Source organism: Calonectris borealis, chromosome W (assembly GCF_964195595.1).
Source record: "Calonectris borealis chromosome W, bCalBor7.hap1.2, whole genome shotgun sequence".
NCBI lineage: Eukaryota > Metazoa > Chordata > Aves > Procellariiformes > Procellariidae > Calonectris > Calonectris borealis.
The window spans coordinates 50777867-50794956 of record NC_134351.1 but is presented as its reverse complement, the minus strand read 5'-3'; the positions used below and the strand labels follow the sequence as shown (position 1 = coordinate 50794956).

Sequence of the window (17090 nt, the reverse complement as noted above, 5' to 3'; positions counted from 1 at the left end):
GACAGTGGTGTCTTTCTGTTGCAGGAGTCTCTGTATTCCCTCGCTCTAAAATGTCTTATTAGCCTCTCCACGATTATCCTGCTTGGGCTCATTATTGTATACCATGCAAGGGAAATTCAGGTAATGTTTCACTTTATGAATTGCTGAGTGTTTACATATCTGTGGTTGCAGAGTCAGTTTTTCTAAAGGCTTTATTGTGGTAAGCACTTTGCACTTCCTGCTGATTCAGAAAACAAAAATAATCACTTAGTGCTTCCTGAAGTTCAGTGAATGTATTTCATCCCTGGAGAGAAACAAGATAGGCTACATGGACACATTCGTGCTAGGAAGCATTGCCTGTTAGGGACTGTTACCTGCAATTATGCTAGTAGGATCACTTAGTTCGGAGGTTATAGCACACTTTCTCTATGACATACCTGCTGTCTTCTGTAGCAGATGTAGGGCAACAGTCTTTTATTTCCCAGTGACTAAATGTCATGCTGTGCATTTTCTCTGGCTAGCAGGGCTAATTATTAGGAAAGAGGCATCAGTAACTTCTAGGTATGTAATCTTCACTGTGCTGTTTCAGATACTAGCATACGCTAGAAGAATATTTGAAAAGAGGGGGAAACCTTATGTTGGATTTGTTTTATTTAATGCCATAGAAATTACAGCCACTAGGAAATGTGACAGAGGAAAGCTGTCAAGACAGGTAGGGCTAAAGGTAGGGGGAATTTAATGATCAAAGCTATAGAGTAAGTCTAAAAATACTGTCACGTGTCCTGTCCCAGGTACTTGGTTCTAATTTCAGTTGTCAATTTTTTTTTGATCAAGAAATTACGATTTGACATTTCAGTTAAATTGAAACATATAAGAGAGAGTATTCAAAGTTTTGAAGTGAAAAATACCTTATTTGTAGATACAGTGGTGTTTTTGCTATGTCTAATTAGAGATACCTTGGGCTACAGGCAGAAATGACAGTTTTCAAGGGCAAAGACATCTTTTTCAGCAGTACCAATTAACAAAAAAGAGAAATTAAGAATTGTATAGCACCCTTCTTCTATGCTGTAGTTCTAATATGAAAGGGCACCATAGTCTCCTACTTAGACTACTGTTAGAGACGTATTGCGTTACTGAAGACTCTTTGCCAAATGGGATCCTGTCCTGCAGTCCTTACATATGAAAAACACTATTTCTGGCTCAGAACCCAGTTTCTTTGCATTAATATCAAAGATGGGCAGGTGTTTAACATTATTGTACTCAATAAACAAGTGTCTGGTGACTGAGTATCACTATAAACTATTGGAATACTGATGAAGAGGTTTCTTTATTTGTGCAAAAGTAAATAAATGTAGCTGCTGCAATGTGGGAGCCTTGTTCTCCAGTGTACCTTGCTATAAGTGGTGCTTGAGGCACTAAGAACAAAGCTGAAAAAAACAAGCTCTGTAAGTATTTGTATTATTCTATGTATTTTCAAGAAACTTTAAATAGAAAACAATACACAAGATAACCAAATAGTCTTAGGTTTCTGTATGCATAAGCTTACAGTAGGTAGTTACGCCAACATTTGCATTTTTTTTTTCCAGCTAATTAGGTACACATTTTCATTCTTTCAGAGATCTGTTATGGATCAGAAAAATCAATCTTTTAAAAAACTTCAGTTGTATTTCTGATTTTTTTTTAACTGATCATTTTAAAGAACTCCTTCATGTATGAGACTACATGGAAGGAGTTGTGCAATCATGTGACTTAATCAAGGTTAATGTAGTTTTCAACACTGCCTGACAGTATAGAATACAAGCATACCTGTTTGTAAAACAGTAATACTCTATGTTTTTGTCTGAGAGACACTGTAGGCTGCAGTACTCATGTCAGAGCCTGGAGTAAGCTGCAGCTCCAAGGGGCTCTGTCATTCATCTTGAAAATGAAAGGGAAGTTTTGTTTTCAAGGACACTATTGGAAGGAAAGGCCATTGTACCACCCTTAGCTGTTGGATATTTGATAGATTTTTAATTTAGGCACAGTATGTTTATATACGCACACTTGACTTTTTAAAAAATAAGATGAAAAACACACAGAGAAATATTTACATCCATCTATGGTGCTAAATTTATGTTACACCTTAACTCTGAAAGCAAGAAGTATCTTTAAAATACTTTAGCTTAGAAATGTACAGAACCTACTCCAAGTGAAAGAAAATACTGCGTAAGCTCGATAATGTAATGATTTTTAAATAATCTTTAAAACTGACTGTTTTCTGAAGGGATACTTGCCTTTAATTCATGCAAATATCCTGCTATGTGCAGTGGAATATTTCTTGAATCAGGTCTGTAGAATCATGCCCATAGATGGCTGATTGTGTCCTGGAGCACCAGCTGTTTGCTGATCTTGTTCAAATTTGATCATTCCTTTCTTATTCTTCTCTGAAAGGTACTTAGACTTTATCAGTAAGTATAGTGTAAATTTGCAGGAATTCTTCAAGACAATAAATTTTGTTGTACAGAACAGGATGACAATGTATTTTGCTTGCAGTGTGGTATGTTTCATAGTCTGATAGAAGCAAACCTACCTGAAAGAAAAGTAGATTTTCCTGCAAAACATGAACTAAAATATGTTGGGAAATAAGATGAAAGTTTAGCAATTAGTAGTGCTTGCAGATTTAATATTTAGAAGCTCCTGGTGACATAAAATGTCTGCTAACCAAAATCAGCTGCTGCTTTTATTTTCAGTAGTCTGTGCCCTTGATTTCTTGGTAGGAGGTCTGAACAGCCATGCTGCAAGCAACTCTGTGGTAGTGCCTAACAGTATAGCAGGTGACTGTAGTCTGTCCATTTAAATGACCTTGCCTATGTGTTCTGTTTTGAAAACAGTCAGCTCGTCAGTTAAACCAAACTGTGAGTTTGCTTGTCCCAGACCTGCTGAACAACCTATTTTAAGGGAGTTGGAAGGGAGATTTAAGAAGATTTATAGGGATTCTTCACAAGAATATTATATGGATGTGAGATAAATGGTCTTTTTTTTTTCCCTTTTTTGTTTTCTTCTTCTTTTTTCTTTTTTAGCTTATAAGCAGTAGAGGAACAGGAGCATCTTCAGTATATAAGGGGGGTGGGGATGGGGGGTGTGTCCTCCGCCTCCTTTTCAGCACCGCAGACAGCTCCGCACGTTGCACATTACCCGGGGCGCCCTTGGCTGGGCTGGGCCTGGCTCAGAGCAACCTGTGCTGCGGGGAAGGCGGCTGCCAGCCTCCCCAGCTTCCCTCCCGCAGCACAGCCAGGTGAGTTCTCCTGCTGCCTGACGGCACATGCATAATTTTGGTCATATTTTTAGCCTTGCATTCTAAACCTATTAGCAAAACAGATTCATTTTTATATTCTATGAAACAGCTCTGCATTTGACAGACCAAAGTCTCCAGAATGGCATAGCTGCAGTATTTAGACAAAAATAACTGTTTGGCTGCTGTGCAGTTTTGTGAAATATTGGAAATGTTAAAATGCTTTCTTTAAATAGGTTTTCAGTGATTGCAGTGTATTAGTTATTCTGTATTATTATCTATTAGTGTTATTATTAGTATAATAATAAGTACAATTAGTGTTATTATTAGTTATTCTGTGTTATTAGTTATTAGTGTTATTATGTATTATTATTATTAGTTAGTGTATTAGTTATCCTGTTATTCAGGAGCTATTAAATTTATTAAATGTGACTTAATGTTAAGACTATAATAACAATCAAATTAAACCAGGTAGTTTTAAATGATAATCCTTAGCCTACATTATCATTTCCAGAAAAGAGGATAAAAACATAAACAATGCTTCCTTCACCTCCCTCCCTCTCCCAGGAAAAAAGCCAGATGAACAACAGTAATGATGTTGGAGCCAAGTATGGTGACAACGCCAAATCTGTGTATTCTCCTTTTGGTTCGTTGTTGTCATGCTTGTAATATTGTTAAAAACATCACACTTGGGAGATTATGAAATATTCATTACTCGCTCTCTAAGCTTGTGTGGTTGTTGATTCAGTTTGGAAGACCGGTAGGAAAAATGTAACTCATTGTTATCCCAGCCTAGAACAGGTATTTCTCTGACTACTGTTCCAGTTGAGAAATACACTTTCAAAGAGGTGGAGGAGGGAAGAGCTAAGAAGACAGATAGTATCATCCGATTATCATAATAATTTACAATGTATAAATTGCCCACTTCATGCATAAACAGTTTGTTACCTCATGATATTTTACATAATTAAAGTAGCAGCATACAACATGATTAAAATTGTTGTTTCTAGACAACTTATTGTTCCATTCCACATTTCCCTAATGCAATTTGCTGTTAGATTAATAATCAGGTGGAAGTTAAGAAACTTTTTTGATAACAGTTCACATGGTAAAGCTGCATTTTTTTCCTACTTTTACTGAGAAAGTAGACACCTCTGTCTCTCTCTTGTACTGCTGGAGATAGAAATGCTTTTTAAATGTACAGTTCCTGAAGTTTTACTGGCACTTCCTTATATTACTCAAAACAAAGGATTAAAACCAAAATTCTCTAAGGTTGCTAATAAAATGTCTTTAATCCCCTTTCTCGGGTATTCTGTCACAGCCTGGTATTTCTTGAAAGATGGCTGTCACAGGGTAGGAGGACTATGTCCACTGGGATACTTTTGCTTTGGTGCTGGACTACTTAGGGTATCCCTTCTGTAAATAAACATTGCCCTTCTATTGCCTTTCTTGAATAATGGTAACCTGTGTTCTTCTGGACTGAATCTGAACCTCTTCTCCCTCTTCCCTTGATACAGATGCTCTCACTCATACAGAAAAATGAAAATTGTTGATATTTGGCAGAAATGAATAGAAATCTTCATTTTTTTGTATGTGAATTGAGATTTCTAAACACTTATAAATTGGACTCTCAGTTCATGCTCAAGTAGAACTCCTATGGAAAGTCATGCAAACTTCAAAGTTAAGGTTAAGCCATTGTTGTCACAGCAGAGTTCATTTTTAGAATTCAGTCCATCACTTTCCAGGTCTCCAGGGAGAAAGCACCCTCAGTCCCTAGATTGTTCTGAAGTGGTGGGGAAATCATGTGATACTGGTGGATTTGGAATGAAACATTTTCAGTCTTCATTAACATAATGGAAAATTATCACACATGTGAGCCCAAATATCTTGCTGAAGACTCAAGAGTCTTTTCTCCTTTTCCCTGTCTCCTGAAAACTTGAAGAAATGGAACAGGTAGTACTAGGAAATATAAGTGGATGTTAATAAATACATTTCTTGACTTATTTATTGTGCAAATAAATTCCATAATGCATGATTCTAATAAACACTGCTTATGGGGCTTTAATTATCTTATTGGAAAGTTCTTCAGAAAAAATCCTGCATTCCCTAAGAAATATGAAGTTAAACTCCCTTACAGTTTCCCATCACAAACACTAATGGGTATTCTGCAGGCAAAATTGTTTGTATCTATGTAATCCTTTTGCCTTCACTGTGGTGGTACATGTTTATCTCATTGTCTTTCTTCTTCTGTTGACTCCATGCCAAAAGAAACAAAAGTCTAGCTTGCCTTTGCTTAAGTACGCTGAATCATCAGCTAAGACTGCTGCTGCTGCAAAAACAAATGAAGATTAAGAGCACAGAAAGCAAGTCTGTTGAATAGCAGGTGAAAATCAATAAATAAACATCGAGTGATAATTTTATTCTGATCTAAAACCTGTTGAAAATGACTGAAATTTTTCTGTTTATTTTAATAGGCCTTGGATCAGGCGACAACAAATCTCATCATGTGCCAGTTTTGGTCCAGGATACAGTAGCTTCATGTATAGGCTTGAAAATTACCTTGTACCAGTGAAGATTAGTACACATTCCATACAACAGAAAAGCACGCTGATTATAAGAAATCTAGAGACATCATATCTGTTAAATTATCACTTCAGGAGTATTTATTTGATAAATATTTAGTTTTAGTTCCATTCAGTACATTTTTGAATAGATTATATCTGCAGAACATGTTGACCCAGGAAAAGTTACAGGTGCCCACTCTCTCTGAAAAGCAGCACTGTAATGCATAAGACACAGAAGGCAGGATAGAAAATCCTTTAACGTTGGTCAAGCATCTAATGAACAGTGACTGAAAGGATCTGAGGCCTTTTGCATTGAAATTAAATGTAGAAGATGCTTGTTTCCAACAGCCTCCCTTAGGACATAGGAGGAGGTTGTATCTAATGGTCAGGCCACTGAATGGTTGGCCTGACAATACCTAGCATTGTCCATTCAAATGCACCCTTGTTCTGAGCATTTTTTAGTGAGGCTGTTAGAAGTTTATCAGGACATCAGGTTTATCTTTCCTTAAAAATACGTTCTTAAGTCTAGAGTCACAGGTGTACTCCTTTGGCAGAATGAATAAATTAGCTCATTTTATCTAGCTTCAGATTCAGTATTTCTTCCTTTAACTTGGAATCATAGAATAGTTTGGATTGGAAGGGACCTTTAAAGGTCATCTAGTCCAACCCCCCTGCCATGGACAGGGACATCTTCCAGTAGATCAGGTTGCTCAGAGCCCCGTCCAACCTGACCTTGAATGTTCCCAGGGATGGGGCATCTACCACCTATCTGGGCAACCTGTGCCAGTGTTTCACCACCCTCATTGTAAAACATTTCTTCCTTATACCTAGTCTGAATCTACCCTCTTTCAGTTTAAAACCATTCCCCCTTGTCCTGTCGCAACAGGCCCTGCTAAAAAGTTTGCCGCCATCTTTCTTATAAGCCCCCTTTAAGTACTGATAGGCTGCAATAAGGTCTCCCCGAAGCCTTCTCTTCTCCAGGCTGAATAACCCCAACTCTCTCGGCCTTTCCTCATAGGAGAGGCGTTCCATCCCCCTGATCATTTTTGTGGCCCTCCTCTGGACCCGCTCCAACAGGTCCATGTCTTTCCTGTGCTGAGGGCTCCAGAGCTGGACGCAGTACTGCAGGTGGGGTCTCACCAGAGCAGAGTAGAGGGGCAGAATCGCCTCCCTCGACCTGCTGGCCACGCTTCTTTTGATGCAGCCCAGGATACGGTTGGCCTTCTGGGCTGCGAGCGCACGTTGCTGGCTCACGTCCAGCTTTTCATCCAGCAGTACCCCCAAGTCCTCGGCAGGGCTGCTCTCAATCCCTTCATCCCCCCAGCCTGTATTGATACCGGGGGTTGCCCCGACCCAGGTGCAGGACCCTGCACTTGGCCTTCTTGAACCTCATGATGTTCACACGGGCCCACTTCTCGAGCTTGTCCAGGTCCCTCTGGATGGCATCCCGTCCCTCAGGCGTGTCGACCGCACCACTCAGCTTGGTGTCGTCTGCAAACTTGCTGAGGGTGCACTCAATCCCACTGTCTATGTCATTGATGAAGATATTAAACAGTACCGGTCCCAGTACGGACCCCTGTGGGACACCACTCGTCACCGATCTCCATCTGGACATTGAGCCGTTGACCACTACCCTCTGGATGCATCCATCCAACCAATTCCTCACCCACCGGAACTTCTGTTTCCCCTATTCCCTTGCAAAAAATATTGCCAATTTCTTCAGTGAATATATCCTTTTTTAATTGGTTCTAGTTTTCCCAGTAGTAATGAAGCTGATCTTCCCTGAAGAGAGTAAGGCTTCTCTCACATTGGGAACAGTGGCTGACGGCAGCTGTGTTGGGAGATGGCAGTTCTTCATGCAGTGATCTGTAGAACAAATTAATTTTTGTGATGAATGAAGAAAAATCAATCCTAAATCAAGAACTGTAAAATGATCATCTAAAATTAACAACATAAAAATTCTGAAATGTAGATAGTTCTCCTCAGTGAATTTTGCTTCCACAAGAATATTGTAGAATTAGAGTTACTTTATTTCCGAGATACTTGAAATGGGGAAAAATATGGCAGAGAGCACTAGGTTTCTTACAAGATGCATTCTAAAATTAGTTCTGTATAAAAGTACTGATATTTTGTGGGAAGATGTGCTATGTTCTTCATACACAGTCTTGGAATCGCTGCTTCAGTGCAAAACTAAATTCATTCCTAACTCTGGAATCTGACTAATGTTTCTGTCCCAGTACTAGTACTAGTACTAGTGCACTAGTTATAGCAGACCACCTACAAGACTAGAAAAGGTTTTTAAAGAGATGTTTTTGTTTTGGAAATATTTTATTAGTATACTAATTTTTTCAATGTGGTCATTTGTTGTTCGTATTTGTGAAGGTGCAAAGGGAACCTAAGCAATCCATTCAATATTTCTTTGCCACTTTTCCTTTCAGGTGTAATAAAGCTGGCATAGCTAATGTCCAGCTACACTCTCAGCAGTGAGAGTGAGCCAGAACAGGCCAGTAGAAGTAGGGGGTAGCATGGAGTGTCAGCAGATGGAAGTCGGGTTCTAAACAAGTTGTATTTAAGTTAGCTTAGCTGGTGGAATGTTTTGTAAAGATTTGCTACAGGCAAATAACCTGCTCTGTCCTTACATTCTTGGGAACAACAGTATGGTTTTAAAACTATGTATGTTTTTCATTCCATCTCTATCAATTGTATGGAGCAGCTACTCTGGATTGCTCTGGGCCACCCAGTCTATTTACTAGTAAATATATCTGTTATGTAATAACATAAATTTCCTTTTCTTTTTTATTCTTTACTTTTTAAATAACAGAACAATACATAGTATAAAACAATAAAAATACTTCTTTAGTGCACTGGTCCCATTTTCCCGTTTTGCGTGTTTGTGCAAAGGAAAGGAACAGGACTCCTACCTAAACTGTTCTTTCTGTATTAATCTTCCTCCACTTATGCTATATTCAGAGCTTTACTAAGTCATGTTCCTTCTGCATCTGCTTGGAGAACATTTTTGACTGTCAACCCCAGTCACAGGAGCTTTTGGGAACTGTTGGTGCTGGATGGAAGTTTTCTAAATGTTGTAACTTAAGGAGCTTATTCTCATTGTGTTTTACCCTGCTGGAGGGAGTGGGGTCTGAATATATTATATAATAGAATAAGTGTTAAATGAAGAATATTATTTAAATGAAGAAATACCTTTAGTGGACACTGACTTTGAAAGAACTCATTCAGTAACTTTAATTCAGTCACTTACTGATGGGTCTACTGAGTATCTCAAATGAATATGGAAACCCCAAGTGGTGGGCTTCTATTTCTGGACCTCTGATTTTGTTCAAAGGCTCGTAAAAATTTGTATAAGTAAATATCTCACCATTGTTTAAAAATCTGAGGAAGCTCAAGTGTGATTGTGCCATCAAGAGTCCAAACTAAATTAAAGTAGGAGATTGCCTCATGAAATATCTTTTTAATAGTGCTTTTCTCGGGAGTTTCTTCTTCTCTATAGCACTGGGGAAGAAATCTGGATATCTAGGAACATCCTTTTTTTTTTCCTTGGAGTCCTTGGATTTAACTTCTTGACGCTATCGCCTGCATAGAAGGTTGTAGGGAAGAAAGAATGGCAGTTTTAGGAGCATCTCGCCCTCTTTGGGTCCCTGAAGCACATACATACAGGGAGAACGACATGAAAAGAAATTCCATATGTCCCAGCAGTTGCTGAGTGTTGTAATGGTTCCTTAGCACCACAGGCTGTCAGGGATTAAGCCTTTTCACAGTTGTTTGAGACAAATGATAGAGCTGAAAGTCTGGCCTGTAGCATTTAAAAATATTGAGCAATGCCTCAGAATATCTTTGGAGAGAGAAAGCAAAAAAGAATACTGTCAGTATCTGATTTAGAACAGAAGGAAAATATGGGGAGGTAGAATTTAACCTTATGTTAGTTTATGTGATCGTGTCCTTTCTTTGTTATCTCATAGAGTATTTGGGCTAGTGTTTTTATAATGATCTGAGGGACAGAGGTTAAAAAAGACATGGACAAACCTGATAAGTGTGTTGAGTAACACATATATGTTTATTGAAATGGTTGTGGCTATGTTCCTCTCTGCGTGTGCCCTGTCATAGTAACTATGATGTATATTATTCAGGTGTATTTTAATGTGCAGTTTTTGATGCTGCACATTGGAAAATATGGTACACAAAGACCATAAGTAGTCTGAGCCTCAGTTACACATCTCTTCCTGAGATGGTCAGATTTAATGCTGTCTTTGAGGGAAGCATTTCGAGCCTACTTAGCCACCAGCACACATTAACACGAAATTTTCTTTACATGCACTGACATACACAGTGTGTATAGCAAGATATCAATAACCATGAAAAACTCATTTTGCATAGAGATACCAAATTTAAATAAATATACTATGCAAAAAATCATTTTTATGATGAAACTAAGTACCAGACTTTTACAATCATTCTTTTAAATTGGCATTTATATAATTAGGGGGGTGTGTGTATGTGCATACACATGTATGAATGATAGAATAGTCTAACTTCCCCATTTGAACAAACTAAGAATGTTTCATTTGTGTAGATAGCTATATCCACAAGATCTTGTGGATCAATTTCTAATGACTTACTAGAAAATTTGGTCTTAACTCTGGATGTGGGAAACATTCTGGAAAATATAAGACAACAAGGCTTTCATGCAGTTTTGTGAAAAACATTATTCTTTGCCTTCTGTGCTTTGCATGCAGAAGGTGTTTGATGAGAAGGTGTTTGGGATGTAGAGTCCTCAGGAATTCCTACAGGCTCTCCAAGATTGAGGACAGGCCTTTGGATAATTTATAGACCATTTGATTATACACCTTCTGATGATGGAAGAGGGTGTTTTTCATCCCCTAGTTAGGGAAAGGCTTGAGATGTCTATCTCCAACCACCATATGATTTTCAATCATTTGTACTTAATACCTTCTTCCTCTCTGAGGACTATAATGCTGTTTTTAGCTGCATAAGTGATATTTTGGGGACTAGAAGCTATGGAAAAATGTTTGGTCAAAAATTTGGTAGAACAGCAGCCACAGAGGCTATATTTTGCTAGTCTGTGTCATAGTTCCATCAGTTCTTTTATAAGGGTAAAGCGACTCCAGTATTTAACCATTTAAAATTTGGATTTTTAAATTAAACAATTGCCACAATGCCTTTGTGAGTACAGTTGATTCTCCTTCTGCAAGGAATGCCTCAAGGAGTACAGCTGATGCTACTTTATCATTGTTTATCGCTTCCTTTTTATTCCTTACAGCAGAGCAGTGATACTGTTTTCACATTTGTTCTTCTACCAGGACTGTAAAGAAACTGGCCAATTTCCTTGTACTTTGCATTCACCAACATCCTCAGATAGCCTGCTAGGAATTTGTTTTGATATACTAATTATTTACAAAATTAATTTCTCTACTTTTCTTTTAAGTAGCTTCAGGGAGTCTCTGATCTAAGTTGTCATTGTGTGCAATCTGTCTACTCTGAATTTGTTTCTCTTTTCCTAATCTGGTGTTATATGAATTTAACACAAATTGTTATGTAAATACACAAACACCCATTAATATCTATGATATGCTATCTATTTTTATATTTATACTGTGTGGTGTTAGAAACATCAAGTTTATTTATAGTTTAAGATTCATGTCTTATTTTTACATACCACATGTTGGAAATGCATTATATAATTTCAGATGAAAATAACTTTTTTTAATTTGTCTTATAGAGTGCAGGCTTAGTAAAGGTAGATGGTAGTTCTGTATTTGAAGAAGCTTTACAGAACACTGATGAAGAACTTAAGTTAGATTTCAATGTTAGACTAATAATTAATAAGAAATTTGAAAGCTATGAGCAGGCATAACATCTTTGACCTTGACTGGAGTTTGGCCTTCTGCATAGGCTGCAGGACTCAATTTTATAGGAAGAGCTTGTTCTCTTTTTATTACTAGCATCATTCCCCATTCGAATGGGGAGTAGTATCATAAAATGAATGCATGGTTATTATAACAGAATTGACTGAAAGCAGCTGAGAGGGTATATATATAGATATAAAAATATAAAAAAATATACACCCACCACCCCCCCTTTAAATTGTGCTGTTCAGCTGTTCTTTTTCTCCTTCATTCGTTTTCCCTCCTTGCTTTCTGAATAGTAAGCAGGAACACGCAAATACCACTGCATTTTCCAAATTAAAAATAAACAATTGCATTTAGTAGGTTGCATAATTGCAAGCATATAAAATGTACATGAAATCCTGTACTAATTTCTATCTATTTTCAGTACATCCCAATTGACTTGTTATCCACAGCCTATTTTGTTCCAGAATATTTGATATTCCTGTATTTCATGGACTGAATTGAGAGACGCGGATTTGTATGGAAATTTACCTCATAGATATGATTTTGAAATGTTACTATTTTTTAAAATAGGAATATTTGTACTGGATCTGTGGTCCTCTGTGGCTTCTGGTGCTTTCTACCTTCTGTGTTTTCACCTCCTAAATCTCATTATGTGACAGCTGAAGACATTATCACTTTCAAATATTATTTTTCTTAGAAGCAATTGGCTTAGCCAAAGTCAAGGGAAGTTGATAAGGATTTTCTGTGCCTGCAAACATAACCCATTCTACTTAGCACCACTGAGAAACTTCTTTCTTTGTAGCATATTAGGATTTCTTCTGCTGACAACTGAATATGTTCTTAAGTATATGTTTCATAATAATATCCTGAAGTTTTTAAAAAAGTGATTAAATATCATTTTCTTTTATGAAAATTGTAAGATCAAATTTTGATGTCTAAGTTTAACTCAACGTTCTATTCTCATCTTTTGAATCGAATCAATACTTAAGGTATCATTTTTCTTGAATTGCCTTTCTGCATGTAGTATTCATATTGAAATCTGTGAAGACGGTAGGTAAAAAGGGAGGACAAAAGACCATTGCTTTTCCAGCATATTCTGCAACTTTAAAAGAAATTTTAAAACACTGCTGATTTAGCATGTATTTGATATGTATCCAAGAACTGAAATGGTCAGCTGTGTCGTTCATTTATTCTTTTCTTCAGAAAACCACACAACATTTGAGGGATTTGATATTATCTATCTCATATTCAGTTAAACTGGTTACTGTTCATCTGTATTCTGGATGCTCTAAATACCTGGACCTCTTTATAGCTGTTTTACCATTTGTGTGATCTGACTGACAGCATTTACAGGCTAATCACAAGAATCAAATGCACTTGAGCCTCATTGTATTTTGAAACTTTGGCCCTCTATGTCAAATAGTACATTTGCTAAGTGCAAACCAACTGTCTTTTGGTAACAAATAAATAGATAGATTTGCCTTCCTACCAGTATGAATTTCATTTTTATATCTAGCATACAAATTCTTCAGAAAGACTACAGGTAAAAGAAAGTGTATGTGCTCATGTTGCTGTCCCAGTTTCGGCTGGGATAGGGTTAAATTTCTTCCTAGTGCTGTGTTTTGGATTTAGTATGAGGAGAATGTTGATAACACACTGATGTTTTCAGTCGTTGCTAAGTGCCCTCCTAGTCCAAGGACAGCTCCCGTGCCTACTGACTGAGCTAGGTACACGAGATGGGAGGGAACATAATCAGGACAGCCAGCCCAGCTGGCCAATGGGGTATTCCATACCATGTGACGTCATGCTCAGTATATGAACGGTAGGCGTGATCCAGGAAGTAGCGATCGCTACTTGGTTATCGGTCAGCGCGGGTGGTGAGCAATTGCACTGTGCATCACTCATTTTGTATATTCTATCATTATTTATTATCATTATTTTCCCTTTTCTGTTCTATTAAACTGTCTTTATCTCAACCCACGAGTTTTTCTCACTCTTACCCTTCCGATTCTCTCCCCGTCCCACTGGGGGGGCGGGGGCAGTGAGTGAGTGGCTGCGTGGTATTTGGCTGCCTGCCAGATTAAACCACGACAGTCCTTTTTGGCGGCCAACGTGGAGCTCGAAGGGTTCAGATAACGATAGATCTGACCAAAGTGTGTTAAGGCAAAATTGTTATAGCATTCGTTATATTGATTGGTCACAATGTTGATGTATTGGCTGTCAAAGTTGTGGGGCTGGCTCTCAATGTTGGGTCATGTAATACCTTGCTTGCAATATGTGTTCCCTTTTGTGCTGTTTATCATTATTCGGAACTGGGCCAAGATTATCATTTTGCTGCTGTTTTATGAGGTGATAAAATCATTGGTCGTAAGTCTAATCTGGTATCTGTACTCGGCACTGCCGTCATTTCTGTACCTCGGGAACCACCTCTTAGAAATTATTAGTAATTGCACTTTTTTCCCCTCGGAGAATGAATTTAAGGGGGAGACAGGATGGGACGCTTTCTCCCACTTGTTCATCTTCCCTTCCATATCTTCAGAAACTCCTTTTTCTTCTATCCTCTTCATGAAGACGTCCACACTATTCCCTGAGAATTTTGAATATCCTTGGGATGTTCAAACAAGCATGTTCATATTGCTATGTCTCCTGAATGTGGTTCAGGCCTTGTTTAGGGTTAAACAACTATTCAGGAATACTGTCCAGAGATCAACCCTCAGGAATCAGAAAAGAGGGAGGGCAAATGGCGTTGCCTCGTCTGGGCGGGCGGAGCGGCGAGTCTCAGGGGCGGTGGGCAGCGGGAGATCAACCCTGGCAACAGACACGGTAGCTACTCAAAACCCCACGACAGGTACTGCGGCTACTCCAACCCCCACGACAACCCCTGTGGCTACTCAAACCCCGGCAACAGTCACCGTAGCTTCTCCAACCCCTGCGACAGGCACTGCAGCCACTCAAGCTCCGGCAACAGGCACTACAGTTACTCCAACCCCCATGACAAGCACTGCAGCTACCCAAACCCCAGCAACAGGCACTACAGCTGAACCAGAGGACCAACCCTTGCTGGTATCCGTTGCCCCTGTACAGAAGAGGAAATCTTGGAAGCGGAGATCAGGTCGTTTAGAAAGGGATGATGAAAGAGCAGGGCCATCACGAGGAGGGGAGGAGGAAGAGGAAGAACTCATAAACGAGACGGAAACCACCCGATCCCTATCCCTGAGTGAGCTGCGAGATATGCGGAAAGATTTCAGCCGTCGTCCAGGCGAGCATATTGTTACCCGGCTGCTCCGATGCTGGGATAATGGGGCCAGTAGCCTGGAATTAGAGGGGAAAGAAGCCAAACAGCTGGGATCCCTTGCTAGGGAAGGAGGCATTGACAAAGCAATTGGAAAAGGGACACAGGTCCTCAGCCTCTGGAGGCGACTGCTGTCAGGCGTGAAGGAAAGGTATCCCTTCAAGGAAGATGTTATATATCGCCCAAGCAAATGGACCACTATGGAGAGAGGTATCCAGTACCTGAGAGAACTAGGCGTGCTGGAGGTGGTTTATAGTGACCTGGACGATGTCCGAACACCCAAAGATCCAGATGAAGTCCAGTGCACGCGACCCATGTGGCGGAAATTACTACGGAGCGCACCAGCGTCGTATGCCAATTCGTTGGCAGTACTGTGCTTGAAAGAGGAAGAAGCACCAACGGTGGATGTTGTGGTTAGCAATCTCCGAGAATATGAAGAAAGTGTCTCCTCCTCCCTTGTCTCAGCTGTGGAGAAACTGTCCCGGAAGGTCCAGCAACTCGAAGACGATAGGTCCTATTCTCCACCTGTATGGACCAGTATCTCAGCCATTCGGAGTCAGCGTTCTTCTGCTCAAGAGAGAGGATATAGAAAGTACACACCACGGGGCACCCTGTGGTTTTACCTGCGTGACCACGGAGAGGACATGAGGCAGTGGGATGGAAAACCTACCTTGACCCTAGAGGCACGGGTACGTGAGTTGCAAGGAAAAACAATCACACAAGGGGGTTCTCTCAGGAAAAATGCTGCTCCAGTTTTCAGGAAAAACCTGTCTCACGACGGTCCAGTTTCCAGTGAGCAGTTCCCCAGACAGAGTAGAAGGGCTGATCTTACTTTGGATTGTAATGAAGGAATTCGTGACTCACGTTTGCAAGAAGTGAGAAGCGGATACTATGACCAGAACTAGAGGGGCCCTGCCTCCGGCCAGGTGGAGGAAAGGGACAACCAGGTTTACTGGACTGTGTGGATTTGATGGCCTGGCACATCAGACCCACAGGAGTATAAGGCTCTCGTAGACACCAGTGCACAGTGTACCCTGATGCCATCAAGCTATAAAGGGGCAGAACCCATTTGTATTTCTGGAGTGACAGGGGGATCCCAAGAGTTAACTGTATTGGAGGCCGAAGTGAGCCTGACTGGGAATGAGTGGCAGAAGCACCCCATTGTGACTGGCCCAGAGGCTCCGTGCATCCTTGGCATAGACTACCTCAGGAGAGGGTATTTCAAGGACCCAAAAGGGTACCGGTGGGCTTTTGGTATAGCTGCCCTGGAGACGGAGGAAACTAAACAGCTGTCCACCTTGCCCGGTCTCTCGGAGGACCCTTCTGTTGTGGGGTTGCTGGGGGTTGAAGAACAGCAGGTACCAATTGCTACCACAACAGTGCACCGGCGGCAATACCGCACCAACCGAGATGCCCTGCTTCCCATCCATGAGCTGATTCGTCGACTGGAGAGCCAAGGAGTGATCAGCAAGACTCGCTCACCCTTCAACAGTCCCATATGGCCAGTGCGAAAGTCCAATGGAGAGTGGAGACTAACAGTAGACTACCGTGGCCTGAACGAAGTCACGCCGCCACTGAGTGCTGCTGTGCTGGACATGCTAGAGCTTCAATACGAACTGGAGTCAAAGGCAGCCAAGTGGTACGCCACAAGTGATATCGCTAATGCGTTCTTCTCCATCCCTTTGGCGGCAGAGTGCAGGCCACAGTTTGCTTTCACTTGGAGGGGCGTCCAGTACACCTGGAACCGACTGCCCCAGGGGTGGAAGCACAGCCCTACCATTTGCCATGGACTGATCCACACCGCACTGGAACAGGGTGAGGCTCCCGAATACCTGCAATACATTGATGACATCATTGTGTGGGGCAACACAGCAGAAGAAGTTTTTGAGAAAGGGAAGAGAATAATTCAAATCCTTCTGAAGGCCGGTTTTGCCATAAAACAAAGTAAGGTCAAGGGACCTGCCCAGGAGATCCAGTTTTTCGGAATAAAATGGCAAGATGGACGTCGTCAGATTCCAACGGATGTGATCAACAAAATAACAGCCATGTCCCCACCAACTAGCAAAAGGGAAACACAAGCTTTCTTAGGCGTTGTG

General features: G+C 40.3%; 1 protein-coding gene and 1 long non-coding RNA gene across 2 annotated transcripts in view; both read left to right on the top strand.

Moving 5' to 3' along the window:
• LOC142074791 (uncharacterized) overlaps positions 1-17090 on the top strand; it is a 244618-nt gene that overhangs the window by 47510 nt on the left and 180018 nt on the right. The gene's annotated exons all lie outside the window — the stretch shown is intronic.
• The window catches only part of LOC142074657 (small conductance calcium-activated potassium channel protein 2-like), a 136960-nt gene that overhangs the window by 1442 nt on the left and 118428 nt on the right, over positions 1-17090 (top strand). The window contains exon 2 of the mRNA XM_075135417.1: positions 25-120. Within this exon, the coding sequence (XP_074991518.1) occupies positions 25-120 (96 nt within the window). The remainder of the gene's footprint in view (positions 1-24; positions 121-17090) is intronic.